Below are 22,250 nucleotides of genomic sequence, written 5' to 3'. Positions count from 1 at the left end.
CTCTGAGTGCTCTGGTTCCCTCCCACAGTACCAGTTGAGAAGTTAATTGGTCGTTGTAAGTTAACCTATAAACCGGGTATTACTAGGTGGCGTGACTCAAAGGGTCTGTTCTGCCTGTATGTCAAGGAATTAGTGAAATGTACAATTAGTGAAAATGGGTGGTTGACGTCTTGTGCAGACTTGATGTGTGCAAGAGGCTGTTTTCCCGCTATCTCCCTCAACAATAGGACGGCTGTTTAGGACTGGGATGAGGCAAATTTCTTTACCTGGAAGTATAGCGAAGAAGGGAGTAGATATGGGGAGAGAGAGTCGCGCCGGATGATCAGACACGATCACATTGAATGGCACAGAAGGGCCAAATGGTCTCATTCTGCTCCCACTTTCTACATGTTGTGTCTGCAGATCTGGGGAATGAAATCACGCTGCCAAAGGGTCAGGAGTGAGGATTTAGACACTGAAGGTCAAAACTGGAGATGGTGGGCATTGGAAAGTAGGTAAATGAGATAAGAGATCATAACAGTAATTCAGTGAAATTAATAATATTTTATTTGAAGATATAATTACATTCAAGACCATAAAGCATAGGAGCAGAAATAGGCCATTCGGCCCATCAAGTCTGCCATGCCATTCCATCATGGCTGATTTATTACCACTCTCAATCCCATTCTACTGCCTTCTCTCCGTAACCATTGACACCCTTACTAATCAAGAACCTATCAACCTTGCTTTAAATATACCCAATGACTTGGCCTCCACAACTGTCTGGTAGCAATGAATTCCACAGATTTAACACCCTCTGGCAAAAGAAATTCCTCCTCATCTCTGTGGTACAATAAGAGATACCTCAGTGATAAAATGATGCAATCGAGAATATGAAAAACAGTTCTAGGACTATCAGGGCTGAAGACAATTCAACAAATATCAAGAAAGGTGCAGCAAACAATCTACATTCATAACAGTAAAAATAAGATCCATCATCAGGGACCCTCACCACCCAGGACATGCTCTCTTCTCGCTGCTGCCATCAGGAAGAAGGCACAGGATCCTCAGGTCTCACACCACCAGCTTCAGGAACAGTTATTACCCCTCAGCCATCAGGCTCCTGAACCAGAGGGGATAACTTCACTTACCCCAAACACTGAACTGTTCCCACAACCAATGGACTCACTTTCAAGGACTCTTCGTCTCATGTTCCTGATATTTATTGCTTTGTTGTATTTTCAGTTTGCTGTCTTTTGCACACTGGATGAACGCCCAAGTTGGTGTGGTGTTTCATCGACGCCTCTTCCTCTCATATTCTCAATTTTTATTGCTTATTCATTATTATTGTTTTCATTTCTTTATATTTACTGTGAAAGCCCACAAGAAAATGAATCTCAGGGCAGTATACGGTGACATATATATACCTTGATAATAAAATTTACTTTGATCTTTTGAGATGGGTATCCCAAAGTAGTTCTAATCCAAAGCAAAAAAGTGGTAAATAAACTAGCTTAAAAAACTATTTTTCACCTCTCATAAGAAAAATAGATTAAGAAATCACAGGATTAATTCAGTGAAATTAATGATATTTTATTTGAAGATATAATTATATTTTAGATGGATGTGGACTTGGTATAGTGTGAGACAAAGATCTGGAGAATATATTCATAAGATGACCCTACACTTCTCCAAGTAAAAAATAACTAGTTAAATTCTCAGATTCTATCAGTAAACATAATTTCAAAAGACAAGTAGGCCTATCTCTACAATAATACCTGAGGAGTATTGTGTGAAGTTTGTAAATACATACAGGAAGACAATCAGACAGGTTATTATAATGAATTATAGAATGTTATCATAGCTAGCACCTCCTTATCAGGAAACAAAAACAAAACCTTGTAAAGATCAGAACGACCCAGACTGTTGCTGGGACTTAAGGACCTGAGTTATAGGAGAGTTTGAATAGGTTTGGACTTCATTCCCTCGAGTTTAGGAGAGTGAGGGGAGATTTGATAGAGGTATACAAAATTATGAGAGGTATAGATCGGGTAAATGCAAGCAGGCTTTTTCCACTGAGGTTGGGTAGGACATAAGAGGTCATAAGTTAAGGGTGAAAGGTGACATATGTAAGGAGAATTTGAGGGGGCATTTCTTCACTCAGAGGGTGGTGAGAGAGTGGAATGAACTGCCAGCAGGAGCGGTGAATGTGAGTTCCATTGAAGAGAAGTTTGGATTGGTACTTGAATGGGAGCGGTTTGGAGGGCTACCTCCTGGGTGCAGGTTGATGGGACTAGGCAGAAAGCCAGGCTGACACAGACTAGATGGGGTGAAGGGCCTGTTGGTGCCGTAGTGCTCTATGACTCTACGAACGAGGAGGAGCTCAAGCCTTTCACTCGGCTTCTGGAACCTGAATGACAAGAGCCAGCATCCCCAGTGCCGTGAAAATAACAATAATCAGACTGAATTCAGAGATTTCTATTAAATAATGGCTCATACATTAGGAATTCAGAATGTTATACTCTTGACAATTGCTTTTACAATTGGAAAACTAGAGAGAGGTTTGATCATTTTCCAGAGATCCTGCAGGGAATTCTTTATGTAGACATCATATGAGGACAAAGGCAGATTTGGCTGCAATGCCAATATTCTTTTCTTCCTCATACTTTAAGGATGTGTAAACGGACTGTACCCACTCAGATTAAGTGGTTAGAAGCAGGTCAAAGGCACAGTCCTCCTACTCCTTTCTAATCATTCTCACCATCTTTATATCTGCTTCTATTCTGTCACTTTTGTTTAAAATAATATTAATGAAATTAAGAGCAAATGCGAAGGTTTAACATGGGCAATCGTTATTTTTGTTTCTAATAATATTAATGAAATAAAGGACAAATAGGAGGGTTTAACATGGGCAATCACTATTTTTAAGAGATCTGAATTTGTTGATTAAATGCCAGTACATAGTCATTCCCCAACTATTTATTAGTATCTTCTAATAATACAAAGCTCTCATTCTCCACAGGTTGAAGTCACATATTCTAGAGATATGTTAATTAGCCACTCATAAACAGGCCATTCAGCCAATCTAGTCCATGTTGAATCATTTAAACTGCCTACTCCCACTGACCTGCACCGAGACCAAACCCCTCCATACCCCTGCCATCCAAACTTCTCTTGAACACTGAAATTGAGCTCACATGCACCACTTGTGCTGGCAGCTGTTCCACGCCCTCATGACATTCTTGAGGGAAAAACTTCCCCGTCATGTTCCCCTTAAACTTTTCAGCTTTCACCCTTAACCCATGACCTCTGGTTGTAGTTCCACCCAACCTAAGTGGACAATCCTGCTTGCATTTTCCCTATCTATACCCCTCTATGCCTCTACGAAAAAACCCTCAAAATTCTATATTCCAAGGAATAAAGTCCTACGCTGTTCAATTTAATTGACAAATTTCCAGAATCTGGTTTAATGTCACTGGCACAGGTTGTGAAATATGTTGTCTTGTGGCAGCAGTATATTGCAATACATAATATAAAAAAATCTATAATATATTGAGGTAGTGTACGTGGGATCATTGTCCATTCAGAAATCTGATGGCAGAGGGGAAGAAGCTATGCAGGTTGACTCTGTGGTTAAGAAGGCATACGGTGCATTGGCCTTCATCAACCGTGAGATTGAGTTTAAGAGCTGAGAGGTAATGTTGCAGCTATATAGGACCCTGGTCAGACCCCACTTGGAGTACTGTGCTCAGTTCTGGTCGCCTCACTACAGGAAGGATGTGGAAACCATAGAAAGGGTGCAGAGGAGATTTACAAGGATGTTGCCTGGTTTGGGGAGCATACCTTATGAGAATAGGTTGAGGGAACTTAGCCTTTTCTTCTTGGAGCAACGGAGGATGAGAGGTGACCTGATAGAGGTGTATAAGATGATGAGAGGCATTGATCGTGTGGATAGTCAGAGGCTTTTTCCCAGGGCTGAAATGGTTAGCACAGGAGAGCACAGTTTTAAGGTGCTTGGAAATAGGTACACAGGAGATGCCAGGGGCAAGTTTTTTCACTCAGAGAGTGGTGAGTGCGTGGAAAGAGCTGCCGGCAACAGTGGTAGAGGTGGAAACGATAGGGTCTTTTAAGAGGCTCCTGGATAGGTACATGGAGCTTCGAAAAATCGAGGGCTATGGGTAACCCCAGGTAATTTCTAAAGTAAGTACATGTCAGGTACAGCATTGTGGGCCGAAGGGCCTGTATTGTGCTGTAGGTTTTCTATGTTTCTAAGTTGTTCTTGAAACTTCAGGCTCCTGAACCTCCTCCTTGATAGTAGCAATCAGAAGAGGGCTTGTCCTGGGTGATGGGGGTCCTTAATGACCAATGCTGCCTCTCCAAAACATTGCATTTGTCAAACACAAATGAATATGCATAAAGCTCAACTGAATCTCCAGACACAGCATTTTAAATAAATATAAAATTGGCAAATCAAATCAAAAGTCCCCAAGTCATGGAAACCAGTTGTTAATGGCTCGTGTGAATGCCAAGGGAAAGAACAACATAGTCTCTGATTGATGACCCTGGTGGAGTTCATTTGGAATGCTAGTGGAGTCTGAAGTTGTGACGCACCTCAGCCCACATCCCTTTCACAATGGAAGGAAGAGGGCGTGGGAGGCGCGCTGCGACGTGCTGACCCTTTATATTGTTGCTTGGCAAGAGAACAGTATGTTTCCAGCCAAGAATTATTTCATTAACAATTTTTTTTTTTGACTCGCTTAAGTGACCGTGTCATGTTGTGTGCAGACAGGGTGTCAGAGGGAGCAGCTTCACTCACAAGATACCTGTGGCATTGCACGTAGGCAATCGCTGAAGCACAGTCTGACTCCAGTCAGACTTTCAAAGCCCAAAAATAAACAGTGGATCAGCATATTTTAAATCAATATTTTTTAAATGAAAGAAAATGGGGTGGGGTTGGGTGAGGGAAGAGGAACTGGAAGACTGAAGATGGCTAATTGCACTGTGTGGTTCAGAATATGAACATTTAGTTTTGTTCAAAAGAGTCAATTATTCACGGGATGGAAATCTGAACGGTCACCGTCAGAGGTGTTAACTGTTGTTGTCTCAGCAGATCTTGCATCAACTATTTTCTCTTATTAGTTGATTCAATGATTAGGTTTATCAGTGCAGAGGACTAGAATATATGGTAAAAGCAAGGATGTAGTGCTGGGGCTTTATAGAGCATTAGTCAGACTGCATTTGAAGTACTGTCAACTGTTTTGGGCCCCTTTAGCCAAAAAAAAGATGAGCTGGCATAGGACAGGGGTCCAAAAGAGAACGATTCTGGAAAGATAAAGAGTAATACAGGAGGAGCATTTAATGGCTTGTACTCACTGAAGGGGGATCTCATTGATACCCACCCCATATTGAAAGGCCTAGGTACAGAATGGATGTGGAGAGGATGTTTCCTATAGTGGCGAGTCTGGGACCAGAGAGCACAATCTCAGAATAGAGGAACGTCCATTTAGAACAGAGATGAGGAGCAATTTCTTTAGCCAGAGGGTGGTGAATCTGTGGAATTCATTGCCACAGATGGCTGTGAAGACCCTTTCATTGGGTGTATTTAAAGCAGAGGTTGGTATGTTCTTGATCAGTCAGGGTGTCAAAGGTTACGGGGAGAAGGCAGGAGAATGGGGTTGAGAGGGATAATGAATCAGCCATGATGGAATGTCAAAGCAGGTTCAATGAGCCGAATGGCCTGATTCTGCTCCTGTCTTATGGTCTAATGAGTTTCTCACCCCAAATATTCCCCCCCCCACTAACTCCTAGGGTTCAGGGATAGCAAGGTATTTAGGTACTTGGGGATTCAGGACTTTGGGTTCAAGAGAAACCATACTGTGGGATGCATAATGGAAAACACGTCTTCTTGCTACACTGATCAATTCAGTAAAGAAGTCCAAATATAAACATCAAAATATTTGAAAATCTTTGCATTTTGAAAAAAAAAAAAATCGGAGTCTGCCTTGTTCCGAAATAGTGCCCAGTACATCTCGTACTTGGTGCATTCTGATTTCTCATGCATTGACTTAGGTTAACAATACAAACATGAACTTTTGAGTTATATTTATTATCACTGACATATGATGTGAAATTTGCTGTTTTGTGGCAGCAACACAGTGGAAAGACATAAAAATCCATAAATCACAAAAACAAATAGTGGAAAAATGAATTTGGGCATGTTGTATTGTAAAACCAATTATTTTCCCAGGCATGATGCATGACTGGGTAGCAAAGGATTCTGAGTTACAAGTCACATGGCAATCTACATGCTGGGAGCTTCAGGTATGTAACCTGTAATAAAAACAGAAATTTTTAAAAATCTATTTTTCTATCATCCACGTGCCTAAAATGTATCTGCCTCTAAAACTCGTTCCACACACTGACCACTCAGGTAACTCAGCTAATCAATTAGTTAGCCTATTTGAAATTACAGAGTTCAGAGTCAGAATCAGGTTTATTATCAATGCCGTGGGTTGTGAAATTTATTGTTTTGCAGCAGCAGTATAGTACAATACATTAAAAATTACAGTACATTGCAGTTCTATAAAACTCAGGTTAGGCCAAATCTGGAGTATTGCATACAGTTCTGGTCACCCCATTACAGGGAGGATGTTGAGGCTTTGGAGAGGGTGCAGAAGAGGTTTGTGAGGACACTGCCTGATTTAGAGGGCATGTGCTACAACAACAGGTTGGACAAACTTGGGTTGTTTTCGCCTCAGCAGCGGAGGTTGAGGGGAGATGTCATAGAGGTTTTTAAGATTATGAGAGCCATAGATGGAGTAAGTACACAGACAGTACCTTTTTCCCAGGGTTTAAATGTCTAATACCAGAGGACACATATTTAAAGAGAGAGGGGGTAATTTCAAAGGAGATGTGAAGGGCTGTTCTTTTTTTTTTTACACAGAGAGTGGTGGGTGCCTGAAATGCACAGCCTGGGATGGTGATAGAGGCAGATACATTCAGATAGACACATGAGGTGTAAGAGATGTTTTGGGGTTGAGAGTGATAATTAATCAGCCGTAATAGAATGGTGGAGAAGACTCCATAGACTAAATGGCCTAATTCAGCTCCTACACCTTGTAGATGTGAGGAAAACAGAAGGATATGGACATTGTGTAGGCAAAGGAGATTAGTTAAGTTGTCTATTTGATTACTAATTTAATTGGATCAGCAGAACATTGTGGACCGAAGGACCTGTTTCTGTGCTGTACTGTAATCTTAGTACGTCTTATTAGCGGGGCAGCAGTATGGTCACATTGTTTACTCCAAGGACCAGCTGATTGCGTTTATGCCGGCCGGTTTAGCGAGCAGAGCGGCGGACACCCCTGCTGAAATCTGGAGGAAAACACACAGAGGATGCAGAGGGGGATCACAAAGGCAAGGAAAGAGGACCGGGTTGAGACAACAGAGACTTATGGAGAAGAGGAGTTTGGTGGGTAATAAAATGGACGAGTTGATGGCGAGAGAGCAGTGTTATGTGTTTTACTGAAATGTGGCTGCACGAGGACATACCCGACCAAAACATTTCCATGGAGGGCTTCCAGACCGTTTGGGCTGACCGGAAGTGCACTGAGAGCAGTAAGCATAAAGGAGTTGGGGGCTTGCTGTTCTGGTTAACAACGGATGGTGCAATCCTGGTTATATTACGATTGAGGAACATGTTTGTAGTCCGGATATTGAACTTTTTGCTGTTGGACTCCAGCCATATTCCACCGAGATACAACACTGAGCATAATGGGAGGTTGTTCCTGCCTGTGGCCATCGAACTTGCAGCTCCTCCCGTGGAGGGTCAGACACCCTGAGCCAATGGGCTGGTCCTGGACTTATTTCCATCTGGCATAGTTTGCATATTGTTGTTCGATTGTTTGTGGTTTTTGTATTGCTATACTTATGCCCTATTCTTGGTTGGTGCAGCTGTAACGAAACCCAATTTCCCTCGGGATCAATAAAGTATATCTATCTATCTATAAGAAATATATTAAAAGAATAACAAACAAGAGAAAATCTGCCAATGCTGGAAATCTGAGCAACACACACAAAATGCTGGAGGAACTCAGCAGGTCAGGAAGCATCTATGGAAAAGGGTACAGTTGATGTTTCGGGCCGAGACCCTTCAGCAGGACTGGAGAAAAAAAGACAAGGAGTAAAGGTAAAAGGTGGGAGAGGGGAGAGAGAAACACAAGGTGATAGGTTAAGGCGGGAGGGGCAGGGATGAAGTAAAGAGCTGGGAGGATGAAGTAAAGAAGGGGGAGTCCGACAGGAGAGGACAGAAGGCCATGGAAGAAAGAAAAGGAGGGAGGAGCACCAGATGGAGGTGGTGGGCAGGCAAGAAGATATGGTGAGAGAGGGAAAAGGGAATGGGGAATGAAGGGGGAGCGCCATTACTGGAAATTGGGAAAATCAATGTTCATGCCATCAGGTTGGAGGCTACCTATATGGAATATCAGATGTTGTTCCTCCAATGCAAAATAGTGAGGTGGTATTCATGGGCTATTCAGAAATTTCATGGCAGAGGGGAAGAAGCTGTTCCTAAAACATTGAGTGGGTGTCTTCTGCACTGCATCTCATGGCTACTGCATTGCAATGGCACTCTTCAAAAACTTCTGTCCTTGAGAAGGTTGGTTACTGAATAGACAAGAATGGTGCCAGTGTAAGCACATCATTCAAAAAAAAGAGCAAAGCAGATTAAAAAGAGAAAATGTTTATCAGATCAGACCATTCAGGAAGAAGATTATTGATGGGTATTGCTAACACTGTTTCCCTCTCCAGTGATGCCACCAGAAGTGCTATTTGCAACATTTCATCTATCCTATAGAGCTCTTTGTTTCGTGGCTGCCCGTAAGGTCAGAATCAGCTTTAATACCACTGGCGTATGTAGAGAAGTTTGTTGTTTCGTGCCTGCAATACACTACAACACATAACAATAAAGTTATAAATTACAATAAGAAATATTTATATAAATATTTAATTAAGTAAGTAGTGCAAAAAGAGAGCATAAAAAAGAAATGAAGCAGAGAGGTAGTGTTCATGGGTTCAATGTCCATTCAAAAATCTGATGGTGGAGGGGAAGAAGCTGTTCCTGAATTGTTGAGTGTGTGTCTTCAGGCTCCTGTACCTCCTCCCAGATGGTAGCAATGAGAAGAAGGCATGTCCTGGGTGATGGGGATCTTTAATGATGGGCACCACCCTTTTGAGGCATTGCCTTTTGAAGGTGTCCTGGATGCTGGGGAGATTAGTGCCCATGATGGAGTGGCTGAGTTTACAACTTTCTGCAGCTCTTTCCTGATCCTGTGCAGTGGCAGGAACAGGCTCCTACAGGCCCTGCTCCCTGCATCTGAGTACATCTCCAGCACCACGCAGAATGGCCGAGGTAATGGAGGCCTGCCAAACAAGTTCAGTTTATTGTCACCCAACATACGTACCACCAAAAGAAACCACGTTCCTCTGGACCAAGGGGCACAATATGGTAGAAATGGAGAGCTGCATAGTGACCAGCGTAACACTTTACAGCGCCAGCGACCCAAGTTCCACTTCCGCTGCTGTGTGAGTTTCCTCAGGGGGTTCTAGTTTCCAAAGAGCTACGGGCTAGGGTTAGTGAGCTGCCCCCAGCACATCCTCAGACTGGCACCAATGACACATTTCACTGTGTGTTTCAAGGTGGATGAGACAAAGGAAACTAATCTTTGAAATGCGTCACATAGGGTTCGGGAAAGGAAATACAAAAGAGGAAGTGGTGGGTGCAGGTTGAATTTCAATATTTAAGAGAAGTTTGGATAAGAACACAGATGGAAGGGATTTGGGCCAGGTGCAGTCGATGGGACTGAGTAAAATAACAGTTCAGCACACACTGCATGGCACAAAGAGCCAACTTCTGTGCTACAGTTCTCCATGTCTCCAGAACAATTTATTAATAAAGATATCGTGCAACATAACAGTTTAAATGTTTTGACATGAGAACGGACAGGATTCCCGGATGTTATGATAGGTGCCGGGGTCTGAGACATCTCAGATCACGTCCTCAGCATTCTTCAGTTGGGAGGGTGAACAGCCAGAAGTCGTGGTCCATACAGGTACCAATGACATGGGTAGGATGAGTGGCGAGGTTCTGTATCGGGAGTTAGGTGCTAAGTTAAAGGGCAGGACCTCCAGGGTTGTGATCTTAGGATTGCTACCCGCGCCATGTGCCAGTGAGGCCAAACTAGGAAGATTACACAGGTTAACATGTGGCTAAGGAGTTGGTGTAGGAGGGAGGGCTTAAGATTTTTGGATCATTGGTCTCTCTTCCAGGGAAGGTGGGACCTGTACAGAAAGGGCCATTTGCACCTGAACTGGAGGGGGACTGATATCCTAGCAGGAATGTTTGTTAATGCTGCATGGTGGGGTTTAAACTAGAGTTGCAGGGCGATGAGAACCAGAGTGCCAGAACAGCTAGTGGAGAGGTTGTGGAGGAAGATGTTGGTAAGACCTCAGACAAAGTTAGGAACCAGAAGGTTGAGCATGGTGCAACTAATGTCCTGAGCTGCGATAAAGTACAACTTTAATTTTGAAAGAGTACGTCGCTTTAGGGCATATTTGCAGGATGGTTCGAGTCCTTATAAAGAACTGCATGATCTAAAAATGCGCATGATCTAAAAATGCGCTAGGCTAAGCAGTCAAGCAAGTCTTCCACATCAGCCACAGCAGACGACGAACCTCCACCTTCGACATCGAGGCAGGCGGACATAGAAGAAGATGAGCTTCCTGCTCTAATGGAAACACGACGACGAGATGACACCCCAGTGTCCCACCACTCCAAGCCCCAGGCCACGGACAGATACCGATTCGCGGAGAATGCAGCGGTAGCCGGGAGGCACACAGCACATCTTAAAGAAAAAAGCCAAAATAAACATGCTAATTAATTAGGTGCCGCCCGGCACGTAAATGTCAGCCTAGATCAGAGGCGATGCAATCGGCAATTGGCTCTGATCTGGGCTGACAATTACATGCCCGGGCGGCACCCAATTAATTAGCTTGTTTATTTTGGCTTTTTTCTTAAAGATGTGCTGGGTGCGCCCCGGGCACCGCTGTACCCCTGCACACTTCGCGGATCGGTATTGGTTTGCTGCCCGGAGGGTGGGGGCCACTGCACCACCCCAACCTGCGATGACTCTGCCTAATACACCATTATCAGTGTGCTCGGCGCTGTCTTCCCGATTCCCATAAGTGATACTACACTGTACATACATTATTTCTACTTTATATCGGCTGTGCATTTTTACATGTTATTTGGTATGATTTGGCAGCTTCATAGCTTAAAGGTTACTGCAGAGCGCTTGCGCCATGTTTTTGCCGAGAGCGCTTGCGTGAGATTTTCGCTACGGAGAACAGTGCCGGCAATGATTGTAGAAAAGTATTTCGACTTTATATAGACTGTGTATTTATCATATCATTCCTGCTTTTACTATATGTTACTGTTATTTTAGGTTTTATGTGTTATTTTGCATGATTTGTTAGATTATTTTTTGGGTCTGTGAACGCTCACAAAATTTTCCTATATAAATAATGGTAACTGCTTCTTCGCTTTACGACATTCCAGCTTACGAACCATTTCATAGGAACACTCTACCTTCAGATGGCAGGGGAAATCTGTAGCTGGTTTACAAACAGAGTCAATGGGATGAGTTGCAATGTAAAAGGTGGACAGAATCGTAAGGGGTGAATACAGGACTGAAGGTGTTGTATCTGAATGCACGCAGGATACAGAATAAGGTAGATGAACTTGTAGCACAGTTATAGACTGGCAGGTATGATGTTGTAGGCATCACTGAATCATAGTTGAAAGGAGATTATAGCTGGGAGCTTAACGTCCAAGGACACACATTGTATCAAAAGGACAGGTAGGAAGGCAGTGGGGGTAGTGCTGCTCTGTTGGTAAGAAATGAAATCAGATCATTAGAAAGAGGTGGAAGGTGTTGAATCATTGTGGATAAAGCTAAGGAACTACAAGGGTAAAAAGACCCTGATGGGAGTTGTATACAGACTCCCAAACAGCAGTAAGGAAGTGGTCTACAAATTACAACGGGAGATAGAAATGGAAGCCAAAAGGGCAATGTTACAATAGTCATGGGGGGTTTCAATATGTTGTTAGATGGGGAAAGTAAGGTTGCTGCTGGATTCCAAGAGGGAGAATTTCTAGAGTGCCTACGAGATGGCTTTTTAGAGCAGTTTGTGGTTGAGCCCACTGGGGAATCAGCTATTCTGGATTGGGTGTTGTGCAATGAACCAGAATTGATTAGAGCACTTAAGGTAAAAGAACCCTTAGGGGAGAGTGGTCATAATATGATAGAATTCACCCTGAAATCTGGGGAGAAGCTGAGCCAGATGTATCAGTATAACAATGGAGTAAGGGGAATCACAGAGCCATGACAGGAGTTGGCCAGAATTGATTGAAAATCAATTTCCATTGCTGAGTTCCTCCAGCAGTTTGTGTGTGTGCGTGTGTGTGTGTTTGTTGTTCAAGATGTCCAGCATCCGCAGAATCTACAAGACCATTAGAGATAGGAGCAGAATTAGGCCATTCAGCCCATCAACTCTGCTCTGCCATTCCATCCTGGCTGATTTATTATCTTACAAGAATCTCTTGTGTTTATGATTTTGCTGAATAACTAAGCTTTGTTTCTTGGCAATAATACAGGAATAGTTGGCCGTTGAGCTTTTCAAAACTGGTCTGCAAGTCACTTCAGTTATAGCTGATCTGAATTTCGAACAATTTGAAAAATCTTATATTCAGTCCTGTGAGTCAGCTCTCTCCTTGCAGAATCTTTGCATCCTCCTCAAAGGTGACAAACCCCAACTTTTTAAAGATTAGCTTTGCCTGTCACATGTACATTGAAACATACAGTGAACCAGAATTGATTAGAGAGCTTAAGGTAAATGAACACTTAGGTGAAAGTGATCATATGATCGAATTCACACTGAAATATGAGAAAGTCATATATATCAATACTACAATAGAGTAAAAGGAATTACACAGGCATGACAAAGGAGTTGGCTAGAATTGATTGAAAAAGAACACTGGCAGGGATGATGCACAGCACCAATGGCTGGAACTTCTGGAATTAATTCAGAAGGCACAAGATATATACATCCCAAAGACGAAGACACATTCTAAAGGCAAGATGACACAACCATGGCTAACAAGAGGAGTTACAGCCAACATAAAAGCCAAAGAGAGGACATATATTATAAATTAGAGGATTGGAAAACTTTAAAAAACCAACAGAAGGCAACTAAAAAAAAGTCTTTAAGAAGATAAAGATGGAATATGAAAGCAAATTAGCCAATAAGATTAAAGAGGATCCAAAAGTTTCTTCAGATAGATAAAGTGTAAAAGAGAGGCGAGTGTGCATATTGGACCACTGGAAAACAATGGAAAACTTGGTGAGGTAGTAATGGGGGACAAGGAAATAGCAGATGGATTAAAAAAATATTTTGCATCAAGTCTTCACTGTAGAAGACACTAGCAGTATGGTGGAAGTTCCAGGTGTCAGGGCTTATGAAGTGTGTGAAGTTATCATAACTAGGGAGGTTTTTGGGAGGCTGTAAGGTCTGAAGGTAAATAAGTCACCTGGACCAGATGGGGTACACCCCAGGGTTCAGAAAGAGCTGGTTGAAGAGACTGTGGACGCATTAGTAATGATCTTTCAAGAATCACTAGATTCTGAAATGGTTCCGGAAGACTAGAAAATTGCAAATGTCGTTCCACTCTTCAAGAAGGGAGAGAGGCAGAAGAAAGGAAACTATAGGCCAATTAGTCTGACCTGAGTGGTTGGGAAGATGTTGGAGTCAATTATTAGGATGACGTGTCAGGGTACTTCGAGGCACATGACAAAACAGGCCATAGTCAGCATGGTTTCCTCAAGGGAAAATCTTGCCTGACAAATCTGTTAGGATTCTTTGAAGAAACAACAAGCAGGATAGACAAGGGAGAATTGGTTGATGTTTTGTATTTGGATTTTCAGAAGACCTTTGACAAGGTGCCATACTTGAGGCTGCTTTACAAGCTACAAGCCCATGGTATTACAAGACAGAATATACAGCATGGATAAAGCAGTGGCTGATTGGCAGGAGGCAAAGAGCACAAAGGAGCCTTTTTCTGTCTGGCTGCCAGTGACTAGTAGTGACACAGGGGTCTGTGTTGGAAATCATTCTTTTTACATTACAAGTCAATGATTTGGATGATAGGAATTGTTGGCTTTGTTGCAAAGTTTACAGATGATAAGAAAGTAGGTGGAGGGGCTGAGAGTTTTGAGGAAGTGGAGAGGTTACAGGACAGATTAGGTGAATGGGCAAAGAAATGGCAGATGGAATGCATTGTCAGGAAATGTATGGTCATACAGTTTGGTAAAAGAAATGCCTTCCTCACCACAGACTCAACCTGTAAATTAACCTTTAAGGAATTCTGCATAAGAACTCCCAAGTCCCCTTGCACCTCAGTTTTTTTGTATTGTCTCTCCATTTAGAAAATAGTCAACCCCTTCATTTACAAAACACACTCGTTTATTTATAGAAAACAATTCGCTTGAAAACAAATCTCTGAAAATATTTCAGTCAACCATCTAATACCTGAGAGCATGCATTTAAGGCGAGAGGAGCCAATTTTGATGGAGATGTGAGGGGCAAGTTTTCTTTACTCAGACAAAGACCGCAGCCTGGAAAGTGCTGCCTGGAGTGGTGGTAGAGGCAGGTACATTTGTAGGGTTGTTTCCCGAGCTGGGAGGTTAGGTCGTCACCAGTTGAGGTGACATCATTGTGGCGCGTAATTGAGTGTTGCTTCCGCTAGATGTTCGCGTTTATGGCGGTGTGATTCGTTGTTCTGATTGGTTGGCTGCTGCACTGGTCGCTCGTCTCCACTCGGTCCAGGCCAACTGAGATGAGTGGTCTCCACAACAGGTTGTTTTCCCAGAATGATCTCAGGAATGGAAAGGTTAGCATTTGATGGCTCTGGACCTGTACTGGCTGGAGTTCAGAAGAATGGGAGGAGAGTGAGAATCTCAGTGAAACCTATCAAATATTGAAAAGCCTATGGAGAGTGGATGTGGAGAGAATTTTTTTCTACAGTGGGCCAGTTTAAAACCAGACGGCACAGACTCAGAATAGAGGGGCGTTCATTTAGGACGGAAATGATGAATTTTTTCAGCCAGAAGCTGGTGAATCTTGGGAATTCATTGCCACAGATGGCTGTGGAGGTCAAGTCATTGAGTATATTTAAAGTGCAGATTGATAGGTTCTTGATTAGTCAGGGTGTCAAAGGTTACAGGGAGAAGGTAGGAGAATAGGGTTGAGAAGGAAATCAGTCATGATAGAACGGTGGAGTGGTCTCAATGGGCAGAACGGCCTCGTTCAGCTCCTATGTCTTATGAGAACAATTCAATTGCAGGTGGCCATAAACACTTAACACAAAATTATTGTAATTTAGAGAGTGATCTGACAACTTCATTCATTATTGGTCATTACAATTTTCCAAACTGGGCCAGGTTAAAGCAGAGCAATGACTGGATTGGTGACTTGGAAAACTGGTGTTGTAGTGGGGAGGTGCTGGCTGAGAACTTGACATGCACCTCCATCAACCCAGAAGTTTACATTTTAAATATATCTTCAGATAACGTTCAAAGGAAATGTATTGTCAAAGTACGTGCTGTACATGACACCATATACTACCCAGATTTATTTTCTTGCAGTAGAACAAAGAAATAATACAGAATCAATGAAAAACTACACACAACAAAGACTGACAAACAACAAACGTGCAGAAGACAAAATAATAATAAATAAGTAAATAAATAATATTGAGAACATGAGTTGTCGAGTCCTTGAAAGCAAGTCCACTCTAGTTCCGGAGCCTGATGGTTGAGGGGTAATAACTGTTCCTGAACATCCCATTCCCTGGTACTCAAATAATTTATATCAACAGAAAAATTCATGTCAGAATGTTTTACAGATTTGTGTGAATTAAAAGGAACAATAAATTATACAGACAGTGGAACTGTAAATGCCAGCAGAGCTGTGTTTATCAGGTTATTCAACAAGCAAGGACTGAATACAGCAAAATCACTAACTACCATCAGTTCTTACATAAAAGCTGGGAAGTGGCCTCTTAATTAAATATACCAGTACACTTGCTCATTAATGCAAATATCTAAACAGCCAATCACGTGGCAGCAACTCAGTGCATAAAAACAAGCAGACATGGTCAAGAGGTTCAGTTGTTGTTCACACCAAACATCAGAATGGGGAAGAAATGTGATCTAAGTGACTTTGACTGTGGAATGATTGCTGGTGCCAGATGGGGTGGTTTGAGTATCTCAGAAACTGCAGATCTCCTGGTATTTTTACACATAACAGTCTCTAGAGTTTACAGAGAATGGTGTGAAGAACAAAAAACATCGAGTGAGTGGCAGTCCTCTGGGTGAAATCGCCTTGTTACTGAGAGGTCAGAGGAGATTGGCCAGACTGGTTCAAATTGACAGGAGGGTGACAGCAACTCAAATAACCATGCATTACAACAGTGGCGTGCAAAAGACAAACTCTGAATGCACCACATGTCAAACCTTGAAGTGGCTGGACTACAGTAGCAGAAAACCAAACTAAGTTCCATTCCTATAAGTAAGTGGCCACTGAGCATACAGATGTTCTCCACCCCTTCCCTTTCCAGCACAAAGCCAACACCTGACAATTACTCCATCATGAAAAGCAGACCTGGTTCAATATGAGCAAGTTTGCCTGTTTTTCCCCTGCAAAGAATGGTACCATTTCCACAGCAGGACACACAGTGATAAGCTCCCTTCATCAACCCTCGGTAAGTGATTACTGGTCCCACCTGGGAAAAAGCACATCTGAGACAACAGGAATACCTGTGACTAAAATGCACAGCGGGAGGGGGGGGGGTGAAATTCCACAGGTATGATACCTGAACACAAAACATCAATAAAAGAATTGGCCAGGCAAAATACAAATCCTGCAGTAACCCCATCACTATCTGCTTACTCGCAGAGGAAACCTTGCACTTAATTACCATTCTATTTGAGGCTTATTTCCTTCAGTGCATTCATTATGAACTTTATGCCTCATTAGTTAAAGACTCTATTACTCCTATTTCTGTGTCTTCAGAATCAGGTTTAATATCCCTGGCATATGTCATGAAATTTGTTGTTTTGTGGCAGCAGTAAAATGCAGTATATAATAATAAAATCTATAAATTACAATTAGCACATATTAAAAATAAATTAAGTAGTTCAAAAAGAGAGGAAAAATAGTGAAGTAGTATTAATGGATTCAATGTCAATTCTGAAATTTGATGGTGGAGGGGAAGAAGCCGTTCCTGAATTGTTGCGTGTGTCTTCAGGCTCTTGTACCTCTCTCTGATGGTAGCAATGAGAAGAGGGCATGACCTGGATGACGAGAGTCCTTAATGACGGATGCTGCCTTTGTACCAGCTCAACACTGCACTGACTCCACAACCTATGGAATCTACAAATCTTTATGTTCCCAGTACTATCTTTTCATTTCTTATTTTTTGGAGCTCAACCAGCTTCATCATGGGAACGAGACTCCACAACATTGAAGACACCTTCAAAAGATGATGCCTCAAAAAGGTAGCATCCATCATTAAAGTCCCCCAACCCTGCTGACATTAGTTCTGCCCTCCAGTGTTTGCTCGGTGGAAGACAAGCTGGACTACATTTGCAGACTGCTACGGGCTTGCTTTTGCCACAACATCTACTAACTGTGACTGAACGCTTACTGCTATCATATATGGGTTATACGAGGGGTGATTGATAGGTTCATGGCCTAAGGTAGATGGAGTCAATTTTAGGAAACCTAGCACATTTATTTTTCAACATAGTCCCCTCCTACATTTACACACTTAGTCCAGCGGTCGTGGAGCTTACGAATCCCTTCTTTGTAGAAGTGGTCCACAGCAGGGGTGATTGATACGTTTGTGGCCTAAGGTAGAAGGGGATGAGTTATACAGCTCTCATTACATGCACGTGCAGTTCAACTCTTTGAGTGAAAATGCAGAAAGTTTGAAGTTTCTCCTCATCTCCTTCTACTTGGAGGTCCACTTTCTGGAGGTCCAAGATGCTGCCTTCTACAAAGAAGGGATCCGTACGCTCCACAACCGCTGGGCTAAGTGTGTAAATGTAGGAAAAATAAATGTGCTAGGTTTTCTAAAATTGACTCCTTCTACCTTAGGCCACGAACTTATCAATCACCCCTCGTATGTGCATTGTGATGTGTGTGACTGTTGGTGCTATGTTTTGTATCTTGGCCCCGGAGGAACACAGTTTCGTTTGGTGGTGTTCATGTATGATGGAATGACAATTAAACTTGAACACAAACACGTCCGTCACAATACAGTGAAATGTGCCGTTTGCATCAACGACTGGCACAGTCTGAGGACGTGCTGGAGTCTGCCCTGTAAGTGTTGCCATGCTCCCTGTGCCAACATAGCATGCCCACAACTTTAATCTGAGATGGCTCAGCTCCAGATCCCTTGAACTGGGCCAAGTTGTGCTAACTTTTTTTTATACATATACTGCCTTCCTGCTGGTGGGTTTCAGAAGCATGAGGCAACCAGAAATGGATGATTGTCAGGAACCTCTTTGCCAACCGTGGAAAAATCTGTCGTCCCCTCGGTCACTTCATTAGCCCACCCAGAATCTACAAAAGCCTACTGGAAGCAACTTATCCAGAAAGTGCCACAGCACAGATAGTAATGAGTGCTATAAGAGATTCTGCTGATGCACACACTAAACACTGGAGCAACTCAGCAGCTCAGGCAGCATCTATGGAAATAGCCAATTTAATGCGACTTCCCATTTCCACACATACACGTCTGTCCATGGTCTCCTCTGCTACCACATTGAGGCCAAACTCTTGATGTGGGTTTGATTTCAACATTTAAAAGAATTTTGCAGAAGTACATGAACAAGAGTGGTATAGATGTCTATGGTCCGGGTGCAGGTCGATGGGACCGGGCAGAAGAACAGTTGCTCACAAACTAGAAGGGCCGAAGGGCCTGTTTATGTGCTGTGCTGCTCTATGACCATAAAAAAGAGGCAAAGCATTCTCTGCCGTCTATAAATTTGCTGATGATACAACCATTGTTGGTAGAATCTCAGATGGAGATGAGAGGGTGGACAGCAGCGAGAGAGACCAGCTAGTGGAATGGTGTCGCAGCAACAACCTTACACTCAACGTCAGCAAGACCAAAGGGCTGATTGTGGATTTCAGGGAGGGTAAGATGAGGGAACACGAACCAATCCTCACAGAGGGATCAGAAGTACAGAGAGTGAGCAGTTTCAAGTTCCTGGGTGTCAAGATCTCTGAGGATCTAACCTGGTCCCAACATATCGATACAGCTATAAAGAAGGCAAGACAGTGACTATATTTCATTAGGAGTTTGAAGAGATCTGGTTTGTCACCTAAAGCACTCAAAAAACTACTAGGGATGTACCGTGGAGAGCATTCTGACAGACTGCATCACTGTCTGGTACGGTGGGGGGGGGGAGGGGCAGTGCCTCTGCACAGTATCGAAAGAAACCACAGAAAGTTGTAAAATTAGTCAGTTCCATCTTGGGCACGAGCCTCTGCAATTTCCAAGACATCTTTAAAGAGCCGTGCCTGAGAAAGGTGACACTCATTATTAAGGACCCTCTTCTCATTGTTACTGTCAGGAAGGAGTTACAGAAGCCTGAAGGCACACACTCAGTGATTCAGAAACAGCTCTTACCCCTCTGCCATCTGATTCCCAATTGGACACTGAACCCATGAACACTACTTTTTTAAAATATATATCATTTCAGTTTTTGCACTATTTTAATCTATTTAACATACATATATTTACTTAATTTGATTACTTATTTATTTTCTCTTTCTATATTTTCATGTATTGCATTGTACTGCTGTTGATAAGTTAACAAACTTCAAGACGCATGCCAGTGATAATAAACCTGATTGTGATTCTGTGCAAATGGATAAAAAGGTCATCAGCCGTCAAATCCACAGCACAACACTGCCATCCAGTGGCAAAGAAAATATCTGCATCATGAAACAACCACAGTCACAGCCTCAGCTGAGGGAAACGGCAGGTTGAATTGAGCTGGATTTAGAGAGCTGAATAAGGTGGATCAATGCAGCGAGATATTCCCTCAGGTAGTGGGCAAGTGAGGAGAGCGAGCAGCCAATTCTAAACTGACCAATATATGTGTCAATCTCTACAGCTCTTTTCAAACTAATGATCTGCTGAGGATCAGCATTCCTGAAGGCAGCTCCCATATCCAGAACGCTTATCACAGCATCACGTTTGCTCTGCGAGTGTAGGTGATGCTCAGCAGCTTCACAGAAGGCACTGCCTGCCTGTAGCCCTCCAGGACAGCGCAGATGCAAGACAGGGGGATGGAATGATTATAAAACTCTGAGATACAGGATCAGGGAGAATGCCAATGTGGGTAAGAGTGGTGGGATGAAAGGGAAGACAGAGATGGCAGACAGAGGCGAAAGTAAGACTGAGTGATGAGGGGGTGGAGAGAGGGGGAAGAGGTTTGTCAGGTGAGATTGATGGGAGTGATCAGGAATCATAGAGCCATAGAACACGACAGCACAGAAACAGGCCCCTTGGCCCATCTAGTCCATGCTGAATTATTAATCTGCCAAGTCTCATCCACCTGCAACGAAACCATGGCCCTCCATTCTGTTCCCATTCATGTACCGATCCAAATTTCTGATAAATGATGAAATCAAACCCACATCCTATCGGGGGGGGGGTGCTGAGAGCAGACCCAAATGCAAGACACAGACTCTGAAGTACAAGGAACAGGACTAGGTGTGTCACACCCACCACTTGCAGTGGCAGCTTGTTCCACACTCTCATCACCCCCTGAGTGAAGAAGTTCCCCTTAAACATTTCACCTTTCACCCCTAATCCATGACCTCTTGTTCTAGTCTCACCCAACCTCTGCAGAAATAGCCTGCTTGTATTTACCCTATCTGTACCCCTCAATTCTGTAAACCCCTTATCAAACCCAAACTTAATCACGGGACAATTGACAATGGCCACCTGGTACACTCTGGAATGTGGGAGGAACCCAGATCACCCATAGGACATTCCCCAGGGAGGATGTACAGACACCTTCCAGAGGATGCAGGGTTTGAACTCCAACACATTGGGCTAACCACAGTGCTACCACGGTGCACAAATATTTTTCACTCCACTGAACTAGGGTGGAAGTGATTTATCCTGGACTTGGAGGGAGTCCCTGGAAAATGTGAAGTTACTATTTGCCTTTCAATACTAGCATATTAAACATCTTCCCATATAGCACAATGATATTCACTATGTTTAAACTTCTTCTGCAGCCTCTTTAAAGCCTCGACATCTTTCCTATATTGGGGCAACCCCAGAATTGTATGATGAAATGCTCCAGATGCAGCCAATCTAGGGTTTTATAAAGTTGCAACCTAACTTCCTGACATTTGAACCCAATGCCTCGAGAATAAAGGCAAGCATGCCATATGCATTAACCATCCTAGTCACTTTCAGGGAGCTATGAACTCGGACTCCAAAATCCCTCTGCTCATCAACACACAAGGGTCTTGCCCTTTACACTGTACTACCTCTTTACATTTGGTTGGGTTAAACAACATCGGCCATTTCTCTGCCCGTATCTGCAACTGAAGTATATCCCACTGTGTGAAGCTGCATTTCTGCCATTATAACAGTGACCTCTAAAAGTCCTTCACTGGCTGTGCAGTGCTTTGGAATTATTGAAGGTGACAAAACATGCTTTAAGATTGGAAGTTTCCCACCGCCCCCCTCCCCCTACAGTATCCCATTTAGTTTTGGTTTTCTGTACATGAAATCTTGAATCAAAAGCAGAAATGACCAACGCAAAGCAGTTTTGCAGCCAGGAACTGAGAACCTACCGTCCTCACGGGAAGCACTTTGTCCAGATCATTCAAAGTGATGTTTCGGTCCTCTTCAAACTTCCCTCTTACCATTCTGCACAAATAAAAGATAAATAACAGCATTAGGCAGCATCCACTGTACAAGGGTAAGTCTGATATTCAAGGAAAAAGATTGTGCTACTCTGTATTCGCCTGGTGATTAACAGACCCCAACACTGACAACAAAACAACTCTCCAAATTTGCATACTAGAATATACAGTGGATTCAGTTAATTGGGCCAGCT

At 42.9% G+C, this 22,250-nt stretch overlaps 1 protein-coding gene across 4 annotated transcripts in view; it reads right to left on the bottom strand.

The window, feature by feature from the left end:
* Positions 1-22,250, bottom strand: part of ctif (CBP80/20-dependent translation initiation factor) — a 216,768-nt gene that overhangs the window by 74,481 nt on the left and 120,037 nt on the right. For all 4 annotated transcript variants that reach the window (XM_072252173.1, XM_072252175.1, XM_072252176.1 and 1 more), the window contains one exon: positions 21,985-22,060. In XM_072252173.1, the coding sequence (XP_072108274.1) occupies positions 21,985-22,060 (76 nt within the window). The remainder of the gene's footprint in view (positions 1-21,984; positions 22,061-22,250) is intronic.

The sequence above is a fragment of the Mobula birostris genome, chromosome 3, assembly GCF_030028105.1.
Source record: "Mobula birostris isolate sMobBir1 chromosome 3, sMobBir1.hap1, whole genome shotgun sequence".
Lineage (NCBI taxonomy): Eukaryota > Metazoa > Chordata > Chondrichthyes > Myliobatiformes > Myliobatidae > Mobula > Mobula birostris.
This window is presented reverse-complemented; position numbering and strand designations above follow the sequence as displayed.